This window comes from Rhipicephalus microplus, chromosome 5 (genome assembly GCF_043290135.1).
Source record: "Rhipicephalus microplus isolate Deutch F79 chromosome 5, USDA_Rmic, whole genome shotgun sequence".
Classification (NCBI taxonomy): domain Eukaryota; kingdom Metazoa; phylum Arthropoda; class Arachnida; order Ixodida; family Ixodidae; genus Rhipicephalus; species Rhipicephalus microplus.
The window spans coordinates 177,375,226-177,402,782 of NC_134704.1; the positions used below are offsets into that span (position 1 = coordinate 177,375,226).

At 48.2% G+C, this 27,557-nt stretch overlaps 2 protein-coding genes across 4 annotated transcripts in view; one reads left to right on the forward strand and one right to left on the reverse strand.

Moving 5' to 3' along the window:
* The window catches only part of tefu (Serine/threonine-protein kinase tefu), a 513,274-nt gene that overhangs the window by 240,512 nt on the left and 245,205 nt on the right, over window positions 1–27,557 (reverse strand). For all 3 annotated transcript variants that reach the window (XR_012895493.1, XM_075896220.1, XM_075896221.1), the window contains 3 exons: window positions 15,012–15,129; window positions 11,486–11,652; window positions 6,612–6,693 (listed from right to left, as the gene is read on the reverse strand). Coding sequence is in view for 2 of the 3 variants with exons in the window: in XM_075896220.1 (XP_075752335.1) it covers window positions 6,612–6,693; window positions 11,486–11,652; window positions 15,012–15,129 (367 nt within the window). In the remaining variant the exon portion in view is untranslated. The remainder of the gene's footprint in view (window positions 1–6,611; window positions 6,694–11,485; window positions 11,653–15,011; window positions 15,130–27,557) is intronic.
* On the forward strand, window positions 15,136–20,543 carry LOC142818034 (uncharacterized). The gene has a single exon (XM_075896223.1). It carries the CDS (start codon window positions 17,902–17,904, stop codon window positions 19,030–19,032), a length of 1,131 nt encoding a protein of 376 aa, XP_075752338.1. The 5' UTR covers window positions 15,136–17,901; the 3' UTR covers window positions 19,033–20,543.

The window sequence follows — 27,557 nt, forward strand, 5'->3', positions numbered from 1 at the left end:
AACCCAAGTGAGCTCTGTGGCGGACACAGGCCACGATTTCCTTTCACCTGACAAGGTTCTACAAGGGGAGTCGACCAGCGACGCCGGGAGCAAGGAAAAAGACTCTGCGGAGGAAGGCGACGACAAAGCCAAGAATGGTCAGTGGCAATGTCATTGCGACAGCGAAAACACATCAGGAAAGAAGAACGCACAGCCCGTGATGACAGCATTGCTCGAGGCGTAACTGAGAGCAATAGCTGCATCCCGACCCAGGTCCGGCTCTGGAGACGGCTCCAACTACAGGAATGGTGGCCACAAGCGGGCCCAAGCAAAGCAACAACAGCACAAGGGCATGAAGGCGCAGAACAAGAAAGCAAAGAACCAGGTGAGCCGGGCAGCGAAATCCTCCTTACACTCACACCAACCACCACAACTCATGCGCTTAGAACGCGTATTAGAGATAATGCGGGTGAGAATAGGTGATCTAGAACACGAAAACAGGGAACTAAAAAAGCAACTAATGCAGCACCCGCAACAAAACTCCATACCAACCCAGAGTGGCCAAAATTGCAGACGCAACCAAATGCAGGAGGAGACTCAATAATTACATTGTCGATGCTGAAAGAAACATTAAAGGAAGTTATACCAACAGTTATAGAGCAAGTAATAATAAAGGTAGTGTGATAGAAAGCTCGAGATTCTGGACAAGAAAATCCAGGCACAACAAATCGAGATCACCAAAGCCTTGCAAAAGCATGCCACAGGCGCCAACATCAGAGAAAAAACTGAGAAAATTTACAGCAAGCCCGGATTGTCGGCCATGAATCAGGAGAAGCATATTGGCTAAATATCAAACGCAGCAGTCACAAGAGTGCGAATTATGGCAGGGAAACTGCTGTAGTTTCCGGCGGAAAAGAGGGCAACTGTTGCAGCTGGTGCAATCGCAACAAAGGCCACCTGCTGTCATAGCAGTCCAGGAAGCCAGAACACAACCAAAATTACGGAGATATGAGACTTATAGTACCAAGGATGCAGAATGCAAAGTTACTACATTAGTCGATAACTCGATTCCACGAATATGTCATCAGCCCATGGAAAAGACGGATATCCCGCATCTCATAACAGAAATCACCTACACAGGGAGCCATGGAAAGAGCGCTTTCGTGCTTAATATCTATAGCCACCCTTCAAGACAAAAGAGAGCAACGTTCGACAAGCTCTTTCAAGAGAAAGCAAAACTGGCAAAAGGGTATCCACTAATCATAGTTGGAGACTTTAATGCCAGGCATGCAAGCTGGGGATATAAGATCCAAGACACCAAAGGCAAGGATATCACAAGACAAATAGAAACACTGGGAATGACACTGTTAACGGACCCTGCAATCCCAACGAGAACAGGCAATGGACACAAGTCCGGACTTGACAATAGTACAAAACTGCCACAGCGTGGACTGGTACAACACCCTTGGAAACCATTGTAGCGATCATTACATACTAAGCACCACAATCTGCACAGGCCGCATCCGCAAACACATCGGAACAACTAAAATAACAGACTGACATGCATATAGAAAATCGCTAAAAGTGCACGTGACTGCCATACACGACTCGGACGAGTGGTGCAAAGTAATCCGAAATTAAAAGCAAATGCACACCAAAACTGTCGCTAGAGCAGACGACACCCCTGAAGTAGACGCTCAGCTTCTCTACCTGTGGGAAGCAAGAAGGAACCTCAGAAAATGATGGAGAAGGCAAAAGCGAAATAAGAAACTCAAAGCGAAAGTTAAAGAAATAACGCAGCAAGCCGAAGAGTATGCTAATCGACTCGCGACAGCCAACTGGGAACAATTCTGCGATTTGCTAAATAGAACCCTAGGAACAACAAAGACATGGAATATCCTCAGAGCCATGATTGACCCTCTGAAAACTAAACGCGAAAGACAAAAATAAATTTTTAGAAAGATTATTGCGCACTGTGGGGGAGCACGTGCGCCCAGCCTCCCTTTTCCTTATACGGCAGCGCGAAAGCTTAGTTGCGGGAACACCCCCACGGCCAGCGCTCGCGATCCCCATTTGCCTGTGCACGGAACAGGTCTCCCCTCCCTCAGCGAAAAAAAGTATTATTCTCGTTAGGGAAAGGAAAACCAGGTAAGGGAACAAAACTAGCGTGCGGACGGTCGCACGCTCTCTCTGACACCGACCAAGAAAGAAGGAGGTCGAACCCGCAACCCCTTGCAAGCCGAGGACGACAATGACCAAGATGTAAGCGTCTACCCTTGTTTTCTGTACTTTCTCCTCGCGACATTGATGCGCTATTGCCAACGCATAGCAATAAAGTGTTGTTGACCTAGCCTGTTGCCTTATTCGCACGAACCCGTGTAGCTGAAATGAGACTAGCTACGGAGAGGGGACGTTAATCGTGCACGGTACGACTGTGTGCCGCTAAAACATTAGCTAGGCTTCCGAGTCAGCCGTACTTAGGACGGACCCCCCCATCCCCCCTTAACATATCCAGGCAGACGAGATGACCTCCTTCAAGACATCTATATCAAGTGTTTCGGCGCCCAAGCCATCACAGCCTCTCACCAGGCTAAATACACTGGGCTCCCAAACTCCTAACTAGATGCGCCTTTCACGCATAGCGAGGTCAGAGTGGCAATCGTCAACATGAAACGTAACACTGCACCTGGGGTGGATCAAATCACCAATGCCATGATTCGCAACATTAATGATGAAGCCATCACAGTGCTTCTAAACTTCATTAACAAACACTGGTTAAATGGCACTATACCTCAGCAATGGAAGCATGCTGTGATAATTATGACACCCAAACCAGGAAAGAAATTGGCAATAATAAACCTCAGGACGACCTCTCTTACCTCGTGCTTAGGCAAGGTGTTTGAGAGATTAATAAATACTAGACTTCAACGGCATCTTGAACAAACTAACTTGTTGCCAAGCGCCATGTTGGGTTTATGCTCAAACTTCTTGACACAGGACATCCTTCTGCTTTTAAAAAGGGAAGTACAGTCGAATCTCGATAATTTGAACTCGAAGGGGCCCGAAAATTTGTTCGAATCAAAAGAAGTTCGAATTAATGAAACCTAAATAAACGGAGGGCTCTTCATGCAGTGACCCATGTGCATTGAGCCAACACATGAGGGGAAAGGTACAGAAGACTTACATTTATTCATAAATCACAGGACATTCGTTATTAATTGAAGTAATAGGTGATGCCCGTCTGCACACATTTGCCTTGCAGCAAGTCAATCAATTTCACACGCAGCTTGCAAAGCATTTCTACTTCGGCATCAGCATTCTCTAGGCAAGAGAAGTTGCGCACAGAAAATCCAGCGCCGACACTTTCTAAAGACAACGACAATAACGACTGCGTAGCGGAGCAGCCGCAGCATGGCCAGCTCGTGACGAGAAAGGAGGAGCATCTCCACGCGGGGAAAAGCAGATCGGCATTTTAGAGAAAACCAACACTTCACGGCAGCGTTCCTTTTTTTTTTCCTCTCTCTCTCTTCGCATGCAGCGTTGGAAGGAAAAGGGTCTCTACGTGGCAAGAACGGGAAAGGGAGAAGTGTGACACGGGCGCATCGCAGATCGGCACTTGAGAGAGAGCAAACGTTCCACCGTATATTTTTCTTTCCTTTTCATTTCCTTCGCGTGCAGCAAGTGTCGCAGGTGCCGCCGCGGGATAGGGTGGAGTGCTGAGAGCATTTTTGGAGAGCGGTATGTTCGAATTAACCGTTGCAAATGCTTGCGCATTTGAATTACAAGGTGTTTTCGCCCATTGGAATGCACATAGCTTTGACGGAACTTCATTGTGAGTTCAAATTAACCAAAAGTTCAAATTAGGCGTGCTTGAGTTTATGAGATTCGACTGTACTAACAAATGTTCCAAAAGCAGGAGAAAACATTGTCATGGCCATCGATATAAAGGCGCTTCTGACAACGTAAGCCATAAGGCCACACTAGATGGGCTAGCAGCGACAAACTACGATTGAAGGACATACCAATATGTACAAAGCTTCCCTACTAAAAGAACCGCTGTCATAAAAGTAGGAGAAGACGAGTCCAAAGTCTTCCACCCACGGAGCAAAGGCACACTACAAGGCGTTGTGATCTCGCCTACGCTTTTCAACATAGCCATGACTGATCTAGCCAAAGAACTCGAAGATATTCCAGACATCCGACACTCCTTCTATGCGGATGACATCACTATATGGACAAGCAAGAGTAGCTTGGCAGAAAAAGAAGAGCGGCTCCAACTAGCAGCTAAAACAATCAAAGAGTACACTAAAGAAAGGAGACTTCAGTGCTCAGCAGACAAATCGGAACTCATTCGGTTCTCCAAAAGTTAAAAACAGAGGACAGACCCGAGCCTCTACCTTGAGGTCAAGCTAGACGGCAATATCATTCCAGAGAAAACAACCGTTCGAATCTTAGGGATGTGGTTACAGTCCAATCAGCGATGTCTCCACACACTGAATATGCTTAAACGAACAGCTCAACAAATTGTTCGTATGATAGTTAGAATAACGAACAATCGTGCTGGACTGAAAGAACAAGACGTGCTTCGTTCGGTAAAGAGCTTAGTCATCAGCAGACTAACATATTCGCTACCCTACCACAACATGAATAGAGAGGAGAAAGAAAAAGCAGACAAAATAGTAAGGATGGCGTATAAAGCCGCTCTGCGGCTACCACAAAGCACTTCAACTGCGAAGCTATTAGCGCTCGGACTTCACAATACATTTGATGAGTTGGCTGAGGCACAAGTAACCACCCATATTAACCGCCTGCTACAGATGCCAACGGGCAGAAAACTTCTTCAGATGATCTGCCTCGGTGAACAAGTACAGGCACATGGAAGAGCTAAGGAATTGTCGTGCTCAGTCAGAGCCTAATACAAAATATGCCCCCTACCGAAGAACATGGACCCAGTTTTACATGCTGGAAGACGTAGAGCAAGAGCCGCTTACATAGATAAAAGACAAAATATTTGAATACGGCAAGATTTAAAGACGCTGCACCATATCACACAAATGCAAAGAACTTGTAGGCTGTGGTCCCAGACCGAAAAGGAAATGTTACAAGTTGTGCATCCATAGCCCAAGCCTCCATCACAGAAGCGGAGGAGATAGCGATTGCGCTGGCAATCAAGGAGAGCAGGGAGCAAAAAGCCCCACTGACAATAATCACGGATTCGAAGGCTGCATGTAGTAACTACGAACCGGGTAAAATATGTATGAAGGCCTTCCAAATTCTAACCAAAGCTCCTAAAGACTTTCCAATTAAATACACCCAAACCATTACTTGGTTGCCAGGGCACAAGGGCATCACCGGAAACCAGTTTGCAGATGAGGTGGCTCGAGGCTTCACAAATCACCGAGCTTCTTTGCACACTGCAATAGAGGACCCAATGCCCCTAGACCCTAACATTGTTACAATTCTTCAGTATTACAGGGAGAATAGAAAACTGTACCCAGCACCGCATAAAAACCTCACAGCAATGAAATCTGCGGCATTACGCAGAATCCAAACAAATACATACACGAACTTACACAGGCTACATGTATTCTACCCCACAGCATACAGAGATATACTATGTCCCTGGTGTAGGGCCGCACCAACTCTGTTTCCCATTATGTGGGAGTGTACACATCACAATGAAGAACACCACATGAAAAACACAGAGGAACAATAAGAGGCACTACTGTCCAGCTCGGCCATTGCTGATCAGCGTTGGCTGGTCCAACGGGTAGAGATGATGGCTAGAGCCAGCGGAGCCCTGAGATAGGGGCACGACCATTTGGAATGCTCCGCATTACGCACAAATAAAGTTTCTCTCTCTCTCTCTTTCTTTTTGCATCAACAACTGAAAATTAGTGCTATAGTGATGAATCAACACAAAACAAAACACAAAAACTGGGGAAAGAACGTATGAAGTACTCCTTTATGCATGCCAATTGCTAAATTCAAAGACCTGATTCATTTAAAGTGACTATGGTTCGATAAATACAAGGTTATTTTAAAGCTGTTGAAATACGAGGCTGTAGGACACAACAATATCTTCGTATACAAACATCAAATGTGTATTGTGTAGTCTGAAAGATTTGATATGCCCTGTTCATAGTTGCAACCATTGCACTTCCGCAGCACATTAAGATTTGCCAAAATTCCTTGAAGGACTCTGGATCGTCCGCAAATTTTTACTAGATGCTTCAGGAAGAAAAAAGAAGAAGTACGCTCTTATAGTGAAGCAGAGGTGTGGCCGTGTGGTAGAACATCCACTTGCCATGCTCTTATAGCGGTTATCATGTCTCACAGGAGAAGCAACACGCATTTCTTGCCATCAAATTTCTAGCTCCAAGGCTTCATTTGACGCTAAATTGCACTATATTAGAGCTCTCCCAAATTCCCTCACTCTGAAGATGTCAACCACCCTCATTGGTACAATAAATCACGTTTTGCAGTTCTGACGGGTACGGTACAAATGTAGAGCTGGGGCCGCTCCCACGCACGAGTGAGGGCATCCCAAGCAGTTGCTCCTGTCCCTATATCAAACTTTTGTTGAAGCTTCATCACCAGTAAAAAAATAAGAGGACTCTGAGCTAGCTTACCTTGTAGAGCGGGGTAGTCGCATACAGCTGTCGCAGAAGGAATGCCACCAGCTTCTCAGTGTCACCTGCACTGCCTTGGTCCCTGCCAAAAAGCATGCACGAAGTTGTGATGATGGTTAAACCATACTTTCAAAGGATCCTGCTCTGCTACTAGACATACATGAGCAATAAAAATACTTTGCACGGCGAAACACCATGCACGTGTTCGAAATGGCTGTAGTTAAAACACTTTGAAAATTCATAAAAAATGGCTGATCGGGAAAGTTGGTGAATCAAGAGACTTGTAATATCAATGTTTAGATACACAAGGAGTTAAAACGACAGAAATATCTTCTTGCGTCCCAGTGAAGTTACATGCTCGTATTTCAAATTGAATTTTGAGGTTTCCTTTGGTGAAACCATAATATAGTTACATTAACATCAATGTAACAAAGTTTGATTTAATGAAACTGTCTATACCGAAAACTATCATCATTTTCTTATATTAGCTATGCTGAAAACTACGTATCTTTTTTGCTAGCCATTTAAAAAAATAATTTTGGCACACCATGTTCCATGTTTCATTCAACATTACTGAGAGAAGCAGGATCTCAATACAGTGAAAACAGAAGATGAGGCAACTGCTACCACATCAGTAAGCAGAGATGCAACATCCAAAATAGAACTTGAAGCAATTTTTGAAGCAGCAAAGTGTTACTTTTGGAGCAATAAATTCAAATTCGGAGCAGGTTACGGGAAAAAAATTTTTTTATCTTGAAAGACACATTTGAAGTGGTATAAATAAGAAGGCTAACATTTACAAGAACATTTATGTACAAAACATTCAACCCACCTAAATCAGACATTGTGACCATGAGCACAGCTATATGAATAAAAGCAGCATTCTGAATTATTCCACTGAGCAAACAAAAGCCCACATTAGAATTTACTGTGCCTGTCGAATCATTTGACAGACTCTGCGAATTCACATGTGGCTCTCTCAAGCTGGCGACCTTGAAATTCAGGAGAATCGTAAGACCGTAAAGTAAATGACAGGAAAAAAAAAAAAAACTGGAGCACAAGTTTTTTTTTTTTTTTAAAGGGTAGTAGAAATGTTAATTGCTGCTCCAAATGATTGCCTCTAACCGTTTTAGACACCAGCGGTCATAGTACTACTCCCAGTTATGCGGCACATTCATGCAGGAGTAATTGAACAAAACGTGCCGAGTCCCAAGACTAGCGCTAACAGCCCCTTCCAAATCACAATACATTTTTCTGCAGGACAATGGTGTACTTCAGCAAACATTACTTGAGCAGCGATCTGCGTGAGTTGGAAAAAGGCCAAGCAATTTTCAAAATACTACACCCCAACATGGCCCACTCCTTTGACGGTGTGGTTAGTTTTAGAGCAATACTTCTCAGCTCTCTCACAAGGCACGTTCGACCAGATAAAGTAACAAAAACACGCGCACATTGGCCCGGCGCCAGGTATCTATCACTGGGATGGCACAACTTCAAGCCAGAAAAATGATTTAGGTGTTGTTACTAGGCAACCAACGTTGTGGCTGGCAATGACGTAGTTCACAGCACGTCAACGCGGCATACATTCCTAACACGCCATAACCACATTTGCTGACTAGGAAATTTGTATTTCCGGCAAAGTATTGGTGGATACGGCAATATGAGGCTGGTGCAAATAGTGAATTTTAGGTCTGAAGCGAATTCGACTACCCTGCATAATATATATTATATATATATAATTTTTAAATTGAAATAAGACCTCTATGCAAGTGCCTCTTTTTTTTTTCGTCCGAAGGAAGTCAAAACAACTTTGTGTAGGAGCAGGACCTGACTTTCAGTAGGATGCAAGTGATAACATGTAAAACACGTAACATTTTAAAATTTACTATACTTTGTGCATATAAGCTGGAATAACATGCTTATAAGCTTAAAAAATGATGAATTGATTTTAGGGTGACATATTCATTTAAAGGGGCCTTGCAACACTTTTACAAGTAGCCATAGAATGGATTCACTAAACAAACTTATTGCTTTATGAGTTCAACGCCACAAATGTCTTTAGATTCCGTCCAGTAAAAGCGGAGGTACAAATATTTATTGCATGCGGCAATTGCATTCTCTCTCATCATCCCGACGCAAGCGCTGGAAGCTAAGCAGGGAGGGAATACAGAGTGAAATAAAATACGTCACGTGCGCCTCGTGACCTTGACCACTTTTTCTTTCTTTTCCCTTCAAATATGCGGCTTTTCAGTGAGATCACGCACGTACGCGTGAACAAGACGCGACCTCCCGTGGCGGCCCCAGTTACGGCCGAGCGCGCCATGCTGATAGAATGGCTGTGACGAGTGATTTTTCAGCTTGTGGCATCATTTGCTGAGAAGAGAGCAAGTTTTAGCCGACTGAGAATTTATTATGAATTGCAGGCCGGGGCACGCTTGCGTGTTCTTGGTAGCCTCGACTACCAATCGGCAGCGTTTTCTGACCATGTTCAAAAAATGTTGCAGGGCCCCTTTAAATTTGAAGTGGTGTTTCGCGACAAAAAAGCTTTCTCTTGATTAAGTGCTTTCACGGCTTAGCACTTCTGCACTGCAGTGAAAGTATCTTTGCAGGAGGTTACTTGTGGTTTAATATTAATCAATTCGTTCATTGCGAATACTTCAAAATTTTGAATCATTTAAATTGGAATCCAAGCAAATTTGAATGCTCCACTATTTTTTTTTTGAATATTTTTGGCGTAGCTCGGTGCAACAATGGGGAGCTGTATCAAATTGGCGCAATTGGCGCAGCTGCCGCAGCCCTGCAGTAAGCCACAGTTGGCTCTATTAGATAAATAACCGAGATGTTTGTGCATGCCAATGAACACTACCGTTAAATTCGGTTGTTTGGCATGCACACATGGCTGCAATCAATGAGGTTAGAGTGTAGAAGTAGAACCTGGTTTTTGATAATAAAAAAATTGTTGGAAATTGTGTATGCACTTGATCTTCTTTGGTCAATTTTTTGGTTGCACCACACTGCTACTCTAGTGAACATTGAAGTTCCATAGGTTATTAATTATTAAAAGAACTGTGTTTGTTGTGCACTTATATTCCCGATTTTGATCATAAAATTCATGTCTTTCTCACATGACACAGGATTAAACACATACGAAGAAGACCAAGAAGGGCCTTGACACACATAAGCGCTCGCTTACAAAATTGTTGGCTTAGAATGGTTTTGCTTGACTGTGTCATGCAAAACCATTGTGTGAGACAATTTTAACACAGTGACAGTGTTGGTTTTGCATGACTGTGTCAAGCAAAACCTACATGACCAAACAGCTACCCTAGTGATCTTTCCAACCTCTTCGAGAATATTTTTTTTGCACAGCACACAACTTTTCTCTCACTAAGAATAAATTTCATTGGTAGCACTTTGTAGAACATGCAGCAACAAAACAGGCTAAGTGTTTTTTTTTTAATTAGTATTAGCAGTTTTTACATGAACATTCATTACAATAACCCGAACATTTCCCCATTCTACAGAGCCGAAACACGCATTAAATTGCCCATCCTCACTGGCAGGAGTATGATCATGAACACATGTTGGTGTCTCACAGGAAAACAAACAAGTAAGTGCTAACGCAGGCATTCATTACGTGTTGTAACGCAGGGCAGAATAACCCCGCGTCCCAAAAAACAAGATTTGTAAGTTCCAGGCAATCAATCTATACTGCCACTTTTCTACGTAGGTAGCATGAGCTCAACCCTAGGTTGTGATACATCTAGGTCCAGCATATTGAAAATTTATCATTTTTGTAGAATTAAGCGAATATTCCAAATTTCGAATATTTTTTAATAGTGCTTGCTATTTGATTCGATTCGCACTGGAATGTTACTGCTCAAACTATTCGAACTTCCCGACGATAAAAGCAGTCAATGTCCAATGACCCCACGACACTTTCGTATTGCAGCAAGGCTGCCTTTCAGGCTCTGTTACAGTTGCAAATGTATAAGAATGGACTTAAGAGAAAGCTAGTTTCCACATGGAAAGAGGTGACAGACGTGGCAGAGGTAGAAGCTCAGTGCTGTTTTATGCCTGAAATTTGGGCAACCGTACAAGTATCAATACCATTAAGCCTCTTTATTGCCTCATTCATGATAATACAGCTATGAAACACCGCTGTGCCAGCGCTTCATCATCCTAGCCACAATACATACTCATTTTACTATTCATAATAATGTTCCCACACTCCCTTTTCCAGTTTTCCTATCGCCCCATCTCCCGTGTGACTGCTGCCTTGCGCAAACTGCGTCCATGGACTAAGAACCACCGGGATAATCGTAGAACCTACTGATGTGATTACACACACAACGCAAACATTGCACATTGTTCTGTAACATATGTGAACGCTAGCGATAACGCTGCAACATTTGATGGCACATAGTATAAATGCTGACGGCATCACGCCGATATCAGTGCCGGCGTGTATCACTGTCATCTGACTTCCTGTTTACTGGCCACAAGTTCAGCCAAATAAAGTTTCATTTTGGACCTACAATGTGCTCCTTTCGTCGACGTCGCCACCCCGTGACAATAATTTTTCTCCACTTTTTTTCTGTGTTTCACTTTAAAGTACTCAAAAAATATTCTAGAAATATTTGAAAAATATTCTATTCGATTTGTGCCCTCACTTCAATATTCGAATTTGCTCGCACTAAAGATTTTGCTATTCGCACAGCTAGTATACACTTGGGTGTAGCTGTTAGAGCCCCTAAACCGGGCAGCTCAATATCTGGAGATTTGCTTTAAAGCTGAACAATTTTTGCCCATACTTTCGTGACCCCAGTGCCAGCGTCAATACACGTCACGGCCAGTCTACGAAAGCCACTCACGGAAGCTTCCGCAGTAGCTGCCTTGTCAGCGTCCGCAGCACAAAGCACTCCGAGCCACCGAGGCCATTCGGTCTGGCTGGGGACAGCATGGCAACCAGGTGGTGGAGTGCAGCCAGGCTGAGACCAGCAGGCTGTTGCAGTCCTTCCAACACCAGCTGAACGCCGTCCTGCGCAGTTTCGAAATGAAAATTTACTTGATATACTGGCTAGTCCTTTTATACTAAGTTTTCCTGATACATGACTACCAACATACTATCTCAGGATTCACAGCAAACTGACAAATTTTAACTTCCCCGCCTACCAGAGCAACAAATTTCCACACAATTGCTGAACAAAAATACATCATGCAATCAGTGACAATTCAAATCATGTTTGAACTGTTTACAAGAGTTGACTTTAGAATGACTGTCAGCTGGGCGTGTTGGTAAAGGCTCATGATGAAACAAGCGCAAAAATACACACACTCAGAGAGGACACAGACAAGTGCTTACTAGCAACTGAAAATTTATTTCGAAGCGAACACTAATAAATACATCACACGCATGTACGTCATTCTCGACTTCCCCTGTCATCATCAACAACGTGATATAACAAAATATGCACGCGCCCACAACCGGAAACAAACACGTGTCAAGAACTAAGAAAAGAAAATTTGAAAACAAAAAACAAAAAAACAAGAACAGGAAACCAAAGAAAGAAAAAACCAAAAAAACGTAACACAGAGAAAAACACTGGGTTATGTGGCGTCCAAAAAAGCGAATTTCGCATCTGTTAGTAGAACTGACGCTTGGCTGACGCAACTGTCCCCTCCTTTCCTTATTCTATACGCTTCCATTATTTCTCTCGTCGTCCTCTTGTTGTGCCTGTCAATTATTCGTGTGTCCGAAAATTTCGGTTGGCAGGTGCACTCCTTGCAGTGCATCGCTAAGTGTGAGTAAGGGGCCCCCTCTAGTGAACTCTCGTGTTCACGAAGGCGCACATTTATGCACCGACCCATCTGACCAACGTATTCCTTTCCACATGTGAAAGGAGTTTGGTATACAACATCTTTTTTGCACTCAACGTACCTCCTGCCATGCTTTATGCTACATCTGTTCAATTCTCCAGTTCTTTTCTTGTTGACTAGCCTTTCTACCGCTGGACAAATCTTTGATAATTTGTTTTCAGCTGTAAAAACAGCCTGCACGCCATACCTTAATGCAACTTTTTTCAACCTATGTGAAATATTGTGCAGATACGGGATGACCACTGTCCACTCTCTTTCGCCCTCAACTTGTCTCCTCTCTTCGCTTGTGCCAATGATTGCATTTTTTACTTCCCGATGATTCTCACATGCCAAAAGGATACATTCATCCTGGTAACCAGCTTCCCTCAAGCGCTTGATCTGCGCGGAAACACTCTCATTCATTGAGTGTACGCACGATTTCATGAGGGCAGCTTTGATGCAAGAAGTTGCAATCCCATTCTTTACTATCTTCGAATGTGCCGAATGATAGCTCAGCAATGTTTTTCCGATCTAGGGTGATACATCCAACACGTGTGAAAAGGAGACAAATTAATTTTTAGGTCCAAAAACTGAATGGGTCGTTCCTTTGGCACCTCAAAGGTAAACTGTAAACCACAGCCGTTTTTCCTAAAAGCTTTTAAAACAGTCACTAATGTGCTCATACCCGGATCGTTTTTTACCAAAACAAGGTAGTCATCTACAAATCTGAACAGCTTCAGATCCATACCATCTAGCTCCTTACCTACTGCTCTGTCAAGTTTGCTCAAAAAAACATTGCATAAGATCAAGGCGACACTAGACCCAATGCAAATCCCATCCTTCTGGACGTACAATTCTTCATTCCACCCCACTAGCGTGGAACTCAGATACATGGCCAAAACCTTCATAAAACCTTCTACAGACACACCACAGGCGTTACAAAAAGCCACTTCATCATTTTTTTCCGTGATGCACTCTTGTACGCTTTGTAGTAACGGACCATGCGGAACGGAATAATACAGATCGACGACATCAATACTGAAGGCATCAGAGACCCTTACATCATCTCCCTTTAAGTAGTCCACTATTCCATGGAGTTGGAAACCAAAAACGGGTCACAAAACCGAAGCGTTTTCATATGTTTTTGTCTCACAAAGGGGTACCTAGCTACGTCTCGTGTCCGAATTTTTGCGAAAAATTCCTTTTCAAAAGCCTTTTCAATTAGTAGGAATTAATTGAAAAGGCCACGCTTCAGCAGTTCTGTGATTGCAGATGACGTGGCAGGCTTAGCAAGTCTGCACTCTGGCAGCTAAGTCAAGAGCTCGCAACATAAAGCCACATAACCTAAATTTACATACAATATAGCTAGCACAATAACAATGCTTTTTTTCCTAACAGGAAGCTCGAAACACAATCGATTGGAATGTTATCACATGTAGCGGGCAGCCTGAGCCATGCCGGCACTGGCGCAAAGGTTTCTCCATCACCTAGCCCTCTTCCGTCACTCGGCACGCCCTCGAGTGCTGCCATGTTTTTTTCCTTTTAAGTGTGAATACACTTTATAAGCGACCCCAAACCATCCACCGCCGTCGGCGGTGTCTGCAGTCTTCTCTCCATCTTTAAAAGAAAGAGAACTTGGCGGGCCGCAGTGCGACGCTCTACCGAATAAGCCACGGACGCGACGCTGATATCGGTGTCAGTAACGCGCCTTATACCCCCTCCCCCTTCGCTCGCTCCTCCGCTCTCCTCGCTCGCTGCAGCTGCGCGCGCACCCCTCTCTCTCGCGCGCCCGCCTTCTCTCTCAGTCTCCCGTCGAGAGCGGGTCGTGAGGGGGAGTAAAGTTAAAATTCGTTGGCATTCGCCAGTGAGTTAACGTAAACTCCCCCGTGTGATCAAATTGCGATTCCCAGGAACCATTACACCATAAAGGCACCATAGTGTGATTAATAAATATAATAGTGCGAATTAATAAATACCCCTCATAGCATCACCCCGTGTATTCGCACTTAACCATGTTCACCCTCGGGGAAATGCTTGGGAGTTTTTTTTCCTCTTCCATCCCTCGTTCATTCATTCTACATCCCCTTCGTAGAAACAATTTTCTTTCATTCTACATCCCATAGAAACATTTTTCTATGGCAACCGCATTAAAAATGGTCTTTACTCTTGGGGGGACTGCACATTGAGCGGTATGCATATGCATGGGATTCTATGAAGTGTAAACGGGAGTCAAAAAAGACCCCGTTGTAACCAGTCTTGCACTATAAGTGGTTACACTACAAATGGTCTGCACTGTAATCCCACACCCTTAGTTCATAAATTTGCCAGCCGTACTTATTGCACCTAATAGTACCATAATAAATAAAGTTAATGATTGACATAATAATTGAGTCCTAAAGTTGCACAACAGATTAAGAGATCAAATAATAAAATAAGCCCTGCCTGCAAGCATGTTTTACATTATGGTGAGGTTGAAGAGAAAATAACAAAGAAAGAGCAATAAATAAAACATGAACAGCCCTTACTGCTTATTGAACTCACCCGCTTGCGCAAGAGCACTGCCAGAAGATCAGCACCGCACTTGCCCTCCAGAAGACGCAGATATCCATGCACCTGGCCTTCAGCCAAGCATGGAGGGTACAGTTCGTCGTGGGACAGCCTGCCGGATTGAAAAACTGACTTCATCAAGTACAAACACCTCTTTCACCTTACAGCACAGTGAAAACTGGCAAGCTTCATAAGACAGAAACCAGTCGACTCGAGCCTATGTGTGGCCCACCATTTGGTTTTGGTAAAAAACACACTTTTAGTGTCTATGCCAAGTCCAAACATCATTACGGCAGACACCATGTTTATTGTTATAGTCGAGCCAACTTATAATGAACTTGAGCAAGACGCGCTATCCATTCGTTGTATCCTGAAGTTCATAGTAAATGAAACGCAGCTTTGAAAAAAGTTGCGAGTGATAAAAACAATTTTTATTTTCCTCAAAAAGTCCATGATGCACATGTTTCAAATAGCAGAAGTAATAAGGATGGTCTCATGTTTATTTAAACCGGCAGCGGGCTCGTTTCCGAGGCCCGTGGCATATACAAGCTGCCTGAGGCTATTACTGTAGCCAACTACTACAAACACGCTTGTGGGCACCAGCTATAAAGTTTCGTCTTCCTCGCGATTCAATTCCTTCAAATCGCTCTTGCCGTGAACTTCATTCACAGTACTCTGATCTGTGCACGGTTTCGCAGGGTCAGCATCCCTCCTTATCGGTCGTAATGAAATCATCACAACAGATGTCTCGCACGCCCTCCCAAGTCAAAGTGGATGACACGCTGCCACAAATCACTGCTGGAGTAGTCCTGTTCGGAAGCTTCAGGCTCGAAACTGGGCCCGACGTCGACGAAGCCTGCCTCGTATAAGCAGTTTACCACAAATGTAGCTGTCACCACCACCTACGTAGCCTTCAACATCTCCATAGCTGAATATACGAACACCCGAAGTAGCAAGTTAGCTGCCGGGCGGTCAATATTTATGAGCAAGCGCTTCACAACACAGTCACACTTTTGACGATCTTTAAGCAGCAGAAAAAGGCGCAGATGGCCTCCCGTCTACGCTCCTGACCCCGATAGTGTAACAAAACCAGCAATCAAAAACTAAGGGGTGGCTGACCGGTCTTCGGAAAATTGGTGACAGTAAGAAAACCCGAGCCTCGTCTGGCGATGCGAGGTGCTCAGTGAAGTTGGGGGGCGACAAAAGACAGAGGGGTACATAACAAGAAACAGTCAAGGAAAGCGACAACTAGAGGGCTGTGAAGGCAGAGTCGGCGTTTCACAATAAGAACCTACGAATATCTCGCCGATGGTTTATCGGTGGTTCACAATAGCTTACCGGGATGTCACTGGTGAGGCGACTACATTTGCTATAACCGATCGGCGGCACTCAGAGAGTGCGATAGTAAGTGCGATTTTGTGCCATTGAAACAATGTATATTTTCATGGTCACGCGGATATCCTTCGTTTTAAGCGAAAGTTCACTTCATGTGGGGCCGTTATGTGTGGGCTGAACAGTACTGTGAGAAGTCGGCATACTTTCTCTACAACAAATGCAAATGTTCTCCACTACTGACGACCATAATACTGTAAGTACTATACCATACCCCGTTGACACAATTGCTCAAGAGGGTACATAAAAATCGAGCCTCGCACTTTTCTGGCACTTTTCAAAATGAACATGACTTACAAGATGCATTGCTATACTGGCGAAATAAATGACAAACTCGCTAGTTCCTTGTTACTCACTAATTAGCAGCCATTATAAACATGTACAGTGTTGTCGACTGTTAGGGTAAACGCACCCAAGTGTGGCGGTGCTCCGTGGAGAGCAGGTGCATCCACTCTGCACTGAATCAACCCGGTACAGGTGTGCATAAGTGTGCTGCTCTTGCACTATGGCCAAGCAAGAGTGGAGCCAAGGTTATCGGAGAACGTGACGCTCCAACGCTGTAGTAAACGACATGAAGTACCTCCTGCGAGTTCCTGTATGCAAGCAGTACTGCACTTTGTGGGGATCTGAGGCGCGCCTGCGACCCTTTCGCGGGCATTCCGCCACACGGCCACACCCTTTCGCTTTCCTGCTCTGTTAACACCACGTGGCGATAGATGGCGCCACGTGCGGGCACGGCGCGCGCCACTGCGCGCGCCGATGGAGCGGTCTTTTTTCCGTTGGTCGGCGCCGGGTAAGCACGTGTTTTCCTTAGTCCGCGTCCCCTTTGGGAATCGCCGGACTGCAGCCTGCCTGGGGTGGCCTTGGGCACCTCGGCAGGCGTGTTTACTTGAGTGCTAGCTTCGGTAGCGTACGCTAAGCCCACAGCGGTGCCTAGTGCTTGAAGTGGTCGTACCACAACGAGCCGCACTTGCCGTAGGCCCAGCGCGTACGAGGTTTGCCCTAACACTCGCGACCAGGCCCAGTGGCCATCGTGAGAGTGCGCAGCATAGCCGCGAGGGACCTTTTCCCGACCGGCGTGTCAAAGCTCGCCATTGCCAGCTGCGACGTGCTCGTGGTTTTCCCCTTATTGTGAACGTCCGCGTGCGGGTGCCTTTGCTACCCGCGTCCCGGGAGCGGACGCTGTACTGTTGTTCGGGGTGCCGCCAGAGGCAATAAAGTGTTGTGTACTTTTACATTAGAACACTGTCTATTTGCCGCGCTAAACGCCTTATCAGTTGAGCGCGCGCGGAGCGGTGCGCTACACGCGAGTGAACGGAGTAGCGGCCCTGTGGCTCGCTAAGCGTGAACCCGCGGTGATCGTCCGCTGCAGTTACGAGCGGGGTCACCATACTGGCGCCCAACGCGGTATCAAAGGCTCATTAAGCCTTTGATTAGTCTTAGCCGAGTCAGCCCGCCTTTGCGAATCAGACTCGCCGCGTTTACCCGCGTTATGTCTGCTCCGCGTGAGTTCTGTCCGCTGACGCTTTTAGCAGATACCGCATTGCTCGAGAACAGGGCCAGTGCCCCCCTTGAGCATCACAATCGCGCACCCTCACTTGTCACAAGCCCCAGTCGGGATGACACGAGGCGCTACGTATCAGCTCCCATTGGAGAGGTAGCGCGTTTTGGGTCCGGGGCCATAGCCCAACCCGAACAGTGCACAAGGACATGGACTACTACTGCTCCCTTTGGAATGCATGGTAGTTCCATGTCACAGCGCTCCGAAACGGCTCTCAGTGGAGCTTCCGGGGCGCAGATCGGCACCGCGGCCTCAGCCGTTGCCGAATTTTGCCCGCTGGCTGCTACGCAACCTAGCAGCCAAGCTCATTTCGAGCACGCGCCTGCACCGCTAGCCGCAAGCGGCCTAGCATTTTCACGTGAAGCTGCCCCAAGAGTCAGCTGTGAAAAACAGGCGCTCCCCAGAGTCGCGACGGCCGGTATCCATTTTGAAACCGCGCCGCTTATTGAGCTCGGAGACAGTTCCCCATCGCTCGCCCGCGCCGCTAATGCACCGACAGCTTCCTTTGAAGCGTGCGCACAGACGCTGCTGCAAAATGCCGCCCAAATGATTCAGGCACTCACGGGGGCAGTCCAAACGCTTTCGGCCATTCCGAAACGCCCTCATCCCGCTGTCATGTTGGCCGTTCCGACCTACAGCGGGTATGGTGATCTGCAAAGTGCAAGAGATTACCTGGACTCCCTCGCACGTTATCAGAGAGCCATGGGTCTAGACGACGAGGAAGTGCTCGGACGCGTCGTCCCGGCAGCACTGACTGACACGGCGGCCAGGTGGCATCGGCTTTCCGGCCACCGAGCAGCAACCCTCGATGAGTTCCGCGCGGCCTTCCTGCGCGAATTCTTACCCGCTGACTACGAGAGTAGGATGCGGCGCGAGCTCGAGCTCCGCACACAAGCTCCTGATGAGTCGCTTCAGGAGTACGTACGCGCGATGGAAGACCTTTTTTCTATCGCTGAGCCCAGAGCCTCGAACGAGGAGCGCGTCGAACGGGTGGTTAGGCAGGCACACCCGACTTTTTCGGCGTACCTGCGCGGCAGTCGCTTCCGTGATTTGGAGCAATAGGCCGTCGAGGCAAAGCGCATCCAAGGCGACATTCACGCCGCGCGTTCCTATCACCCGCCACCGCCAGCCAGCGAGGCCCTCGAACCGCGCTGCGCGTGGGGAGGGGCCATGACCCTTTCTCAGCGGCAACAGCCCGCCGGAGCTGCCTTTGCGGCTACCCCTACAGCTGGGCGCGCGTGGGAGATAAGCGATCGAGCTTTAGATCCCTACACGTACGGGAGGCGGGCAGCCGGTGCTGCATCGCAACTCGACGCGCGCGAGCAGGGACGAAATGCGACCCAGCGCATCACCGGTGGTAACAGTCGTCAGAGCGGTTCCTTTGATCACGCGGCGAACCCACCCCGGCAGCTCGAAGCTGCTCCGTCGCGGGAAAGGGACCGCGATGGAGTGCGCTGTTTCCGCTGCCGTCAACGAGGGCACATAGCGAGGGAGTGCTCCGCGTTTGTGCCTCCTGTGAGGCAGGGAAACGGGAGCGCGGGCCGTTCGTGAAGGCACGAGCGGCCGAACCCTTGCTTCTCCCCTCTGCGTATCGGGCAAGCAGTCTTTCTGGTGCGCACGCGCCGTTTATTTCGGTCACCATTGTCGGTCGCAAATTCTCGGCGTTGCTGGACACGGGCGCAAGCGCTTCGTTGTTTGGCGAACAGGTGTTGTCCCACTTGCAGAAGCGCTCGGTGCGCTTGCGGGACAGCCGAACGACATTCACCCTCGCGAAAGGCGTGGCCCAGTCGGCGGGCGCCGCGAGGTTGACTGTCAAATGGGGAGGCCGAATGAGACGCGCGCGTTTCGTTCATCTTCCAGGGCTCAGTGTTCCTGTGATTCTCGGTCGGGACTTTCTCCTAAAAACCGGTATCGTAGTGGACATTGCGAATGGAGGCTATCGCGACGGACCTTTTTCCGAGCTAAAGCCGTTCATCAGCCCTCCGGCGCTTTCTGTTGCCTGTGCAGTTGAAGCGTCGAAACCGTGTCACGTGCAAACTTCGGGGGCAGGCCCCTGCGCTATGCACTCGTCGGCTCAAAATCCCCATCGGGATCGAGCGGCACGACACGAAGAGGCTCCGCATCCTTTGATCGCCTGTGCGACTCAATTGAATGATACACAGAAGGCTCGTTTGTCGGCACTGTTGCGCGAATACGATGAGCTCTTCACCGATCAACCCGGCTGTACCGATTTGGTGAGCCATTCGATCGAAACAGGCAACGCGCTTCCTTTGAAGTGTAACCCCAGGCCCGTCAGCCAGGCCAAGAGGCAGGTAATTGACGGCTTGCTGGACGAGATGCTCTCATCTGGCATTGTTCGCCGTTCGTCCAGCGCCTGGGCGTCTCCAATTGTGTTGGTGCCTAAGAAAGATGGCAGTCATCGCCTGTGCGTAGACTATCGCCGTCTCAATGGAGTGACTCGTAAGGATGCCTATCCGCTCCCCACGATTAGCTCCATCGTAGGAAACCTCGGCACTGCGCGGTATTTTACCACATTAGATGCCTCCAAAGGTTACCTACAGGTCCGGATGGATGAGCGTGACCGGTGCAAGACCGCGTTCACGTCCCACAGAGGGTTATTTGAGTTCACTCGTATGCCTTTTGGTCTTTGCAATGCTCCTGCGACTTTTCAGAGACTCATGGACCGCGTCCTCGGGGAAGCAAAGTGGTCTTACTGCATGTGCTACCTCGACGACATCGTGATTTATTCACGAACCTTCGAAGAGCACTTGGCCCACATTGCCGATGTGCTCGGGAGGGTGAGAGCCGCCGGGATGACGTTAAATCCCGCAAAGGCCCAACTAGCGCAAATCCGAGTTCAGTTACTTGGCTTCACGCTGGGCGAAGGCTCCATTGAGCCAGATCGGGAGAAACTTCGAGCAATCCTCGATTTCCCCGCGCCCAAGGACGTACGCGGCCTGCGCCGCTTTCTCGGAATGGCCAATTTTTACCGGTCGTTCATTCCGTCCTGTGCCCGAGTGCAGGCGCCCTTGACCAAGCTCCTGGGTAAGTCAGCTGAGTGGCGATGGGGACCTGAGCAGCAAGAGGCGTTTTGCCGTCTGTCTAGCACCATTGCAGAGACAGCGCAGCTCAAGCTCCCCGACCTGACCAGACCGTTTGTTGTCCAGACTGACGCAAGCGATCTGGGATTAGGAGCAGTTCTCCTACAGGAATACGATGGTGTGTTGCAGCCGCTGGCCTTTGCCAGCCGCTCGTTGATACCCGCAGAAAGGAATTATTCCGTGACCGAGAGGGAGTGTCTCGCCATCGTGTTTGCACTGCGGAAGTTTGATGTCTACCTGGATGGGACGAAATTTGTGGTGCAAACAGATCACAGCGCGCTTAGCTGGCTGATGCGGCTCCGTGAGCCTGCAGGCAGGCTAGCGCGCTGGGCTCTCCTAATACAGCATTATGACTTTTCAGTGCAGTATCGGAAGGGGAGCACTAACGTGGTAGCTGACGCGCTATCTCGGGCCCCAGTGTCGACCAGGAGCCTGGATCCCGGTGCGACAACCGCTAGTGGTGCCTTTGCGCAAGCAAGCGGCGCGGGCGAAACGGCGGCGGAGCCGCCGAGTGGAGAAAAGGGTGAGTGCGGCGACGAGCAAACCCTTTCCACGGGCCAGGCAAGCAGCGCGCCGCGAAGCGGGCGAGAGGGGGAGCGAAAGGGAAGCGAACCCGTGACGCCAATGCGAGCGGAGGCGATGGCTGCAGTCCTGAGTGGGAACGATACCAAGCTCCCCTTTGGGAGAATGGGAATCGCTTTCAGCAGACAAGAGCTACTGAAGGCCCAGCAAGATGATCCGTTTTGTCGCGAGTTGAGCGACGGTCTCAGGGAGACGGAGCGCCGAGACGCTGCTGGTAGTGCGGCGGGCGCAGGGGGACGGGAACCGGCGTGTGTCGCTGGGTCCCCCGCGGATACATACTTGCTGGACCATGATGGACTCCTGCTGAAATACATAGCCACCGATGAGGAGTCAGTGGACCCGTTTAAGGTGGTTGTGCCCAAAAGTCTGAGAGGCGCACTGTTGCGAGCCTCTCACGACGAGCCCATTGCCGGTCACCTGAGTGGCTCCAAAGTTTTTGCGAAACTGAGCAAGGTTGTGACTTGGCTTGGCATGAAGCGTGACATTTTTCGCTATTGCCGTTCCTGCCACGTCTGTCAAACGGTGAAATCAAGGGGTGGCAAGCCGCCCGGCTTGATGAAACCGATTGTCAGTGAGCGTCCGTGGCAAGTAGCCACCTGCGATCTAATGGGGCCGTTCCCCAGGAGTAAGCAGGGGTTCATACATCTGATGGTAGTTGTTGATCATTTTTCCAAATGGGTGGAGCTGTTTCCGCTGCGGAAAGTGACAGCGCGAGCGGTGCTAGAGAGGCTACAGGAAGTGTTTTGTCGGTTCGGCTTTCCGAAAAGATTGATCACGGACAATGCGTCGTATTTCACCGCTCGGGTGTTTGGTAATACGTGCCGTTCCCTAGGAATAGATCACTGCACCACTTCGCCCTACCATCCCCAGTCCAATTTGACGGAGCGAACCAATCGTACGCTCAAACCGATGTTGGCGGCCTTTGCCGAAAGTCAAAGGGACTGGGCAGACCATTTGAGTGAACTCGCGTTTGCAATCCGAACCTCCGAGAGTCGCTCTACTGGTTTCTCTCCCGCCTTCCTTAATTTCGGAAGGGAGTTGGCAAATCCGGTGACCAGTGTCATGCAATGCCAGCTCGGAGACGAGGAAGAACCGGCAGACTGTTCTGCTTACGCTTCCACACTTCGGGACAGGCTTTGTCGAGCTCTCAGTAGAGCGAGGCAAAGTTTGGCATCGGCCAGGGCCGAGCAAAAGGCCCAGTACGACCGAACACGTCGCCATTTTTTATTTAAGGTGGGTGACCTCGTCCTGAAGCGCAACCACGCTCTTAGCGACGCGAGCAAGGGTTTCTCAACTTCGCTCGCTCCAAAGTGGCTTGGTCCGTACCGAGTGGAGAAAGCTTGGACTCCACTCGCGTACTTGCTGAAAGACCCGCTTTCGGGAAAACTCAGCCGTGCCCACATCGCAGACCTGAAAGCCTTTGCGTCGAGGCCTGACGAGCCTGCGCCAGCGCCCAGTGGCTCTTCGCGCAAGCAACGGCGCACACCCGGCGCGGCGGACCGCATTCGGACCACGCACCGGTATAATCTCAGGAAGCGGTCACCTTAGTGATTTCGCGCCGGACGGCGGGCTTATTTCCGCAACCGAAGGCCCTCATTATTTTTTTTTTACTTTCTAGTCTCAGTTAGCTAACTTCTTTACAGCCAGTGCTTGCAAAGAAGTCTGTGCCGCCCAGTTACTGCTGCTGATTGTCATTTCAGTGTTGTTTACTTGATGTTTTTTGTCGTGTTTTTTTTTTTTCCTTCTCGCTGGAGGAGGGGATTGTGAATTGATGCTTTAGCGTGGGGAGAGGGACAAATGACACTCTGTGCTTTCCCTTGCGGTGCGCGTTTGGAGAGACCCGACCATCAGAGGTGTGTGTGTGTGTGCGTGTGGCGACAACTTAGGAAGTCACCGACCCCTACACCGCTTTGGACTCTGGAGGTGTTCGGAGACCTGCTCGAGGCCAGCTGTCGCAGACGCTGTGCACGACTCGACCGACGCCGAAGCCAGTATATTTGGCGACCATTATTCCAGCATTATTCCAGCAACACGGCCACACCCTTTCGCTTTCCTGCTCTGTTAACACCACGTGGCGATAGATGGCGCCACGTGCGGGCACGGCGCGCGTGGAGCGGTCTCTTCTCCGTTGGTCGGCGCCGGGTAAGCACGTGTTTTCCTTAGTCCGCGTCCCCTTTGGGAATCGCCGGACTGCAGCCTGCCTGGGGTGGCCTTGGGCACCTCGGCAGGCGTGTTTACTTGAGTGCTAGCTTCGGTAGCGTATGCTAAGCCCACAGCGGTGCCTAGTGCTTGAAGTGGTCGTACCACAACGAGCCGCACTTGCCGTAGGCCCAGCGCGTACGAGGTTTGCCCTAACACTCGCGACCAGGCCCAGTGGCCATCGTGAGAGTGCGCAGCATAGCCGCGAGGGACCTTTTCCCGACCGGCGTGTCAAAGCTCGCCATTGCCAGCTGCGACGTGCTCGCGGTTTTCCCCTTATTGTGAACGTCCGCGTGCGGGTGCCTTTGCTACTTGCGTCCCGGGAGCGGACGCTGTACTGTTGTTCGGGGTGCCGCCAGAGGCAATAAAGTGTTGTGTACTTTTACATTAGAACACTGTCTATTTGCCGCGCTAAACGCCTTATCAGTTGAGCGCGCGCGGAGCGGTGCGCTACACGCGAGTGAACGGAGTAGCGGCCCTGTGGCTCGCTAAGCGTGAACCCGCGGTGATCGTCCGCTGCAGTTACGAGCGGGGTCACCATAACTTTGATGCACACTTGTGCCGGGCGAAATGTTGCAGAGTTGCCACTCCGGAATAGGAATGACTCCAAAATCATTCCAGATTTTCTTGACCCCAAAATTATATAGGAATGGAATGGGGTAAACACTTGGATAAATGGAATTAGGTGCTTTTTGCACGGAATGGGGCAAGAATTAAGTCTCTTCTCGAAAACAGAGCGCATTTTCGTCCACATTCTACTTCACACATTCGAGGTCAGAGCCTTGAATTTAACAACAAAGCAGTATTTTTAAAATGGCTTCGCTGATTACAAGCACAGTGCATTTATAAGCAATGCACATACCACAATTCTGTTCTTATATAGACTCTTGCTCCGAAGTTTGTCTCTAATGTTTATGTAACCGCGATTCTATGCTGCTGGTATTCGTTGTACAGAACTACGGCGGCGACCCAGCCATAGGTAGTCTCCCCAACCTTCGCTTCTTTGTTTTTGCTTCAGTCGTCGTTCGCGACTTGGTCGCATATAAAAAATGCACTTTTCTAAGTTGCGATGCATATTCATGCTGGCATAATGCTTGTGCTCACAGTGCAAGCTTTCGTATAGTACCAGCTTGCATGTCATCTCACCTCTTGCGTAGTTGAAAGCGAGAGCAGTGCGACGTTCGCATAAGTAGTAATCACTCTACTAGGAGCTTCAATTTTGCTTTCATGCTTGACTGGAACACTTCCTCCTACTCTTGACTTATTCTGATATCAGTTGGCATCACGCAGCATTAGACTAAATTTTTACGCAGCTCCGACACTATGTGGCAATACTAGGTGAAAAATTTCGCCAAACAGGAGTGCATTTTCGGGACATTTTTGTTCCTGTCATATAATTATAAAAAGCTGTCAAATTCGGAAGTCTCCCTGAGAATTTGGGAGAACTGGCAAGTATGTTGAATAGTGTTCACCCAAGAGTGGATGGCACTTTACCTCTTTAAATTGCTTGCATCAAAATATTTCCATTTGATTTTCGGCACCACACACTTGGGCTTGTTAGCAGCTTAGCAGTTAGTTTGCTGCCCAAGGAACGATCAAACAAATTGCACAACATTATTGTACAGAGGTACTAGAAAAAAATGGTGCAAATTCGACAAATCGCATAGAAGCAAACAACATCGACAGAGATGAACACAGTATATGGCTTTATACGGTTTGTCCACTTCTGCATTGTTGTACAATTAACTGACCTACGTACAGACACTACAGTAGAATCTCGATGATACGAATTTGAAGGGAGCATGGAAAGTATTCGTATCACACCAAATTCGTATGAACCAAAAACAAGTGAAAGCTGATATTGAAGATGAAGAAGAACTTTATGGGCAACTACTCCTTGCTGAAAAATGTCCATGATGTTCTTCTGAACTCTCCTGCCTTCACAGTCTCTCATGGCGTATTCGGTGAGGCGTTTTAGAGCGCTCCGGAGCGCTCTAAAGTGGCTGCCCCTTCGGTTGGTAGAATTCGAGCACACGGACTACATTTGCTAAGTTTTTTGAGAGCGTCAGCCTCTGACTTGGAGCGCTCCTGACAGCTCTAACTTCGAACCTGGAAGATGGATCACGTGACACAAGCCAGCCAATCACGTGACTGTGGGCAGGAGAACGTGGTGAGGGGTGTGAGCATGCATTTTGAAAGAGGGTATCGCCAGACGCGTAATACTTCATGCACTTGCATTGTTAAAGGTGTTTTTGCGCGTGTGTGGGGTGAGTTCACATCCACGAAGCCATAAATTTCCCATGTCAATAACGATGCGGCTAGCGAAGGCAGCAAAAACATCAATGCTGTCATTAAAGCAGCTCGCAGACAGCCTTGTGATTTGCCTTGAAGATAGCGATTCGGATGAGGACGATTGCCAGATTTATGTGTTGAGCTCAGGAGGCTTTCACTACATCCGGACATGTCAGAGAGAGAGAATACAACAAAGGTCAGACATTACCGAACGTCCACTGTACTGATGGGCACCATTTATTGACGCGGCGCGGCAATGTTTACCCGGCAGCTTCTTAAGCTCGCTGCACGGTGGCGCTACAAGCGCGCTGCTGTAAGCGCTCTGAGACCGCCAATGTATTCGGTTGGCACGCTGCCTCTCGCGCTCCGACTGCGAGCTGCCTCTGCATCTGGCGACATTTAGCCAGAGGACCAGAGCGGCCAACCGAATACGCCATCAATAAAGTGCCGCGGTTTCCTCACTCATGTTGCTAGTGCGACACATTCACACTTGACATCAAAGGAAGCGAAAGCAGCCAAACTCATTAGAAATTTACTTGCTTCGCTGCTTCAGTGGCTGGTAAACCGTGCCACAAAGTCAACATGAAAAAAAATCAGTTCTGCGGAATGCAAGACACAAAAGAAGGCAAGCAAAAACGCCAGAGCGGCCGGTAAACCACATCTGCACCCTTTGAAAACATTCACATTTGTTCCGCCTCTCATACATGCCACTGCCGCTGCCGCCGTCGCCGCTTGAGAATTCCTTCCATTTTGCCAAAAGCATTAAAGTTCGTACCAAATTCTAGTTATGCATGCAAAGCACTCAAAAGAAACAGTTTACACCACTGCAAACGTTGTTTCGGAAAATACACCAGCAGAAATTACATGAGTGGACGCACCGGCAACAGTGGCGACAGATTCAGCCAGCCGTAGAAAAGCGAGACACATTAGGACATGCCAATTTACTGCTGCTGCACCTCATTCTACTTCTGGTGTTTTCAGCGATTGTAATTCAAACCAGGTTCTCAATGAACGTGTCCTCGTCAAGGCCGTAAGCTTTGACATGCTGCACGGGTAGTTCGCGATAGCGCCAATGAGATGATCTACGATTGATGCCTTTGCTGCTATGTTGGATTAGAAGCTGGTTGTTAACATCAAATGGTTTGAGAGATAGAGCCACCGGTGTAGCCAAGGCCGTGGTGAAGTAGAAAGGGCATCTCCTATCGCGTGGCGAGAAAATTGGTCTCTGACCAATTTTTTCACTCCAGCCTCGCAATGTGCTATTCCGACCACTAAAGTGATAAATATTAAGGCGAGTTTTGCCACATTCACTCCCTTTGAGGCCAAGAGTAAATGGGCCTTTCTCCCACAGACAAGTCGCGTTGCGCCGCAGGCATGCAGCGGTCCATCGCACATTCGCATCATCCGCAATGG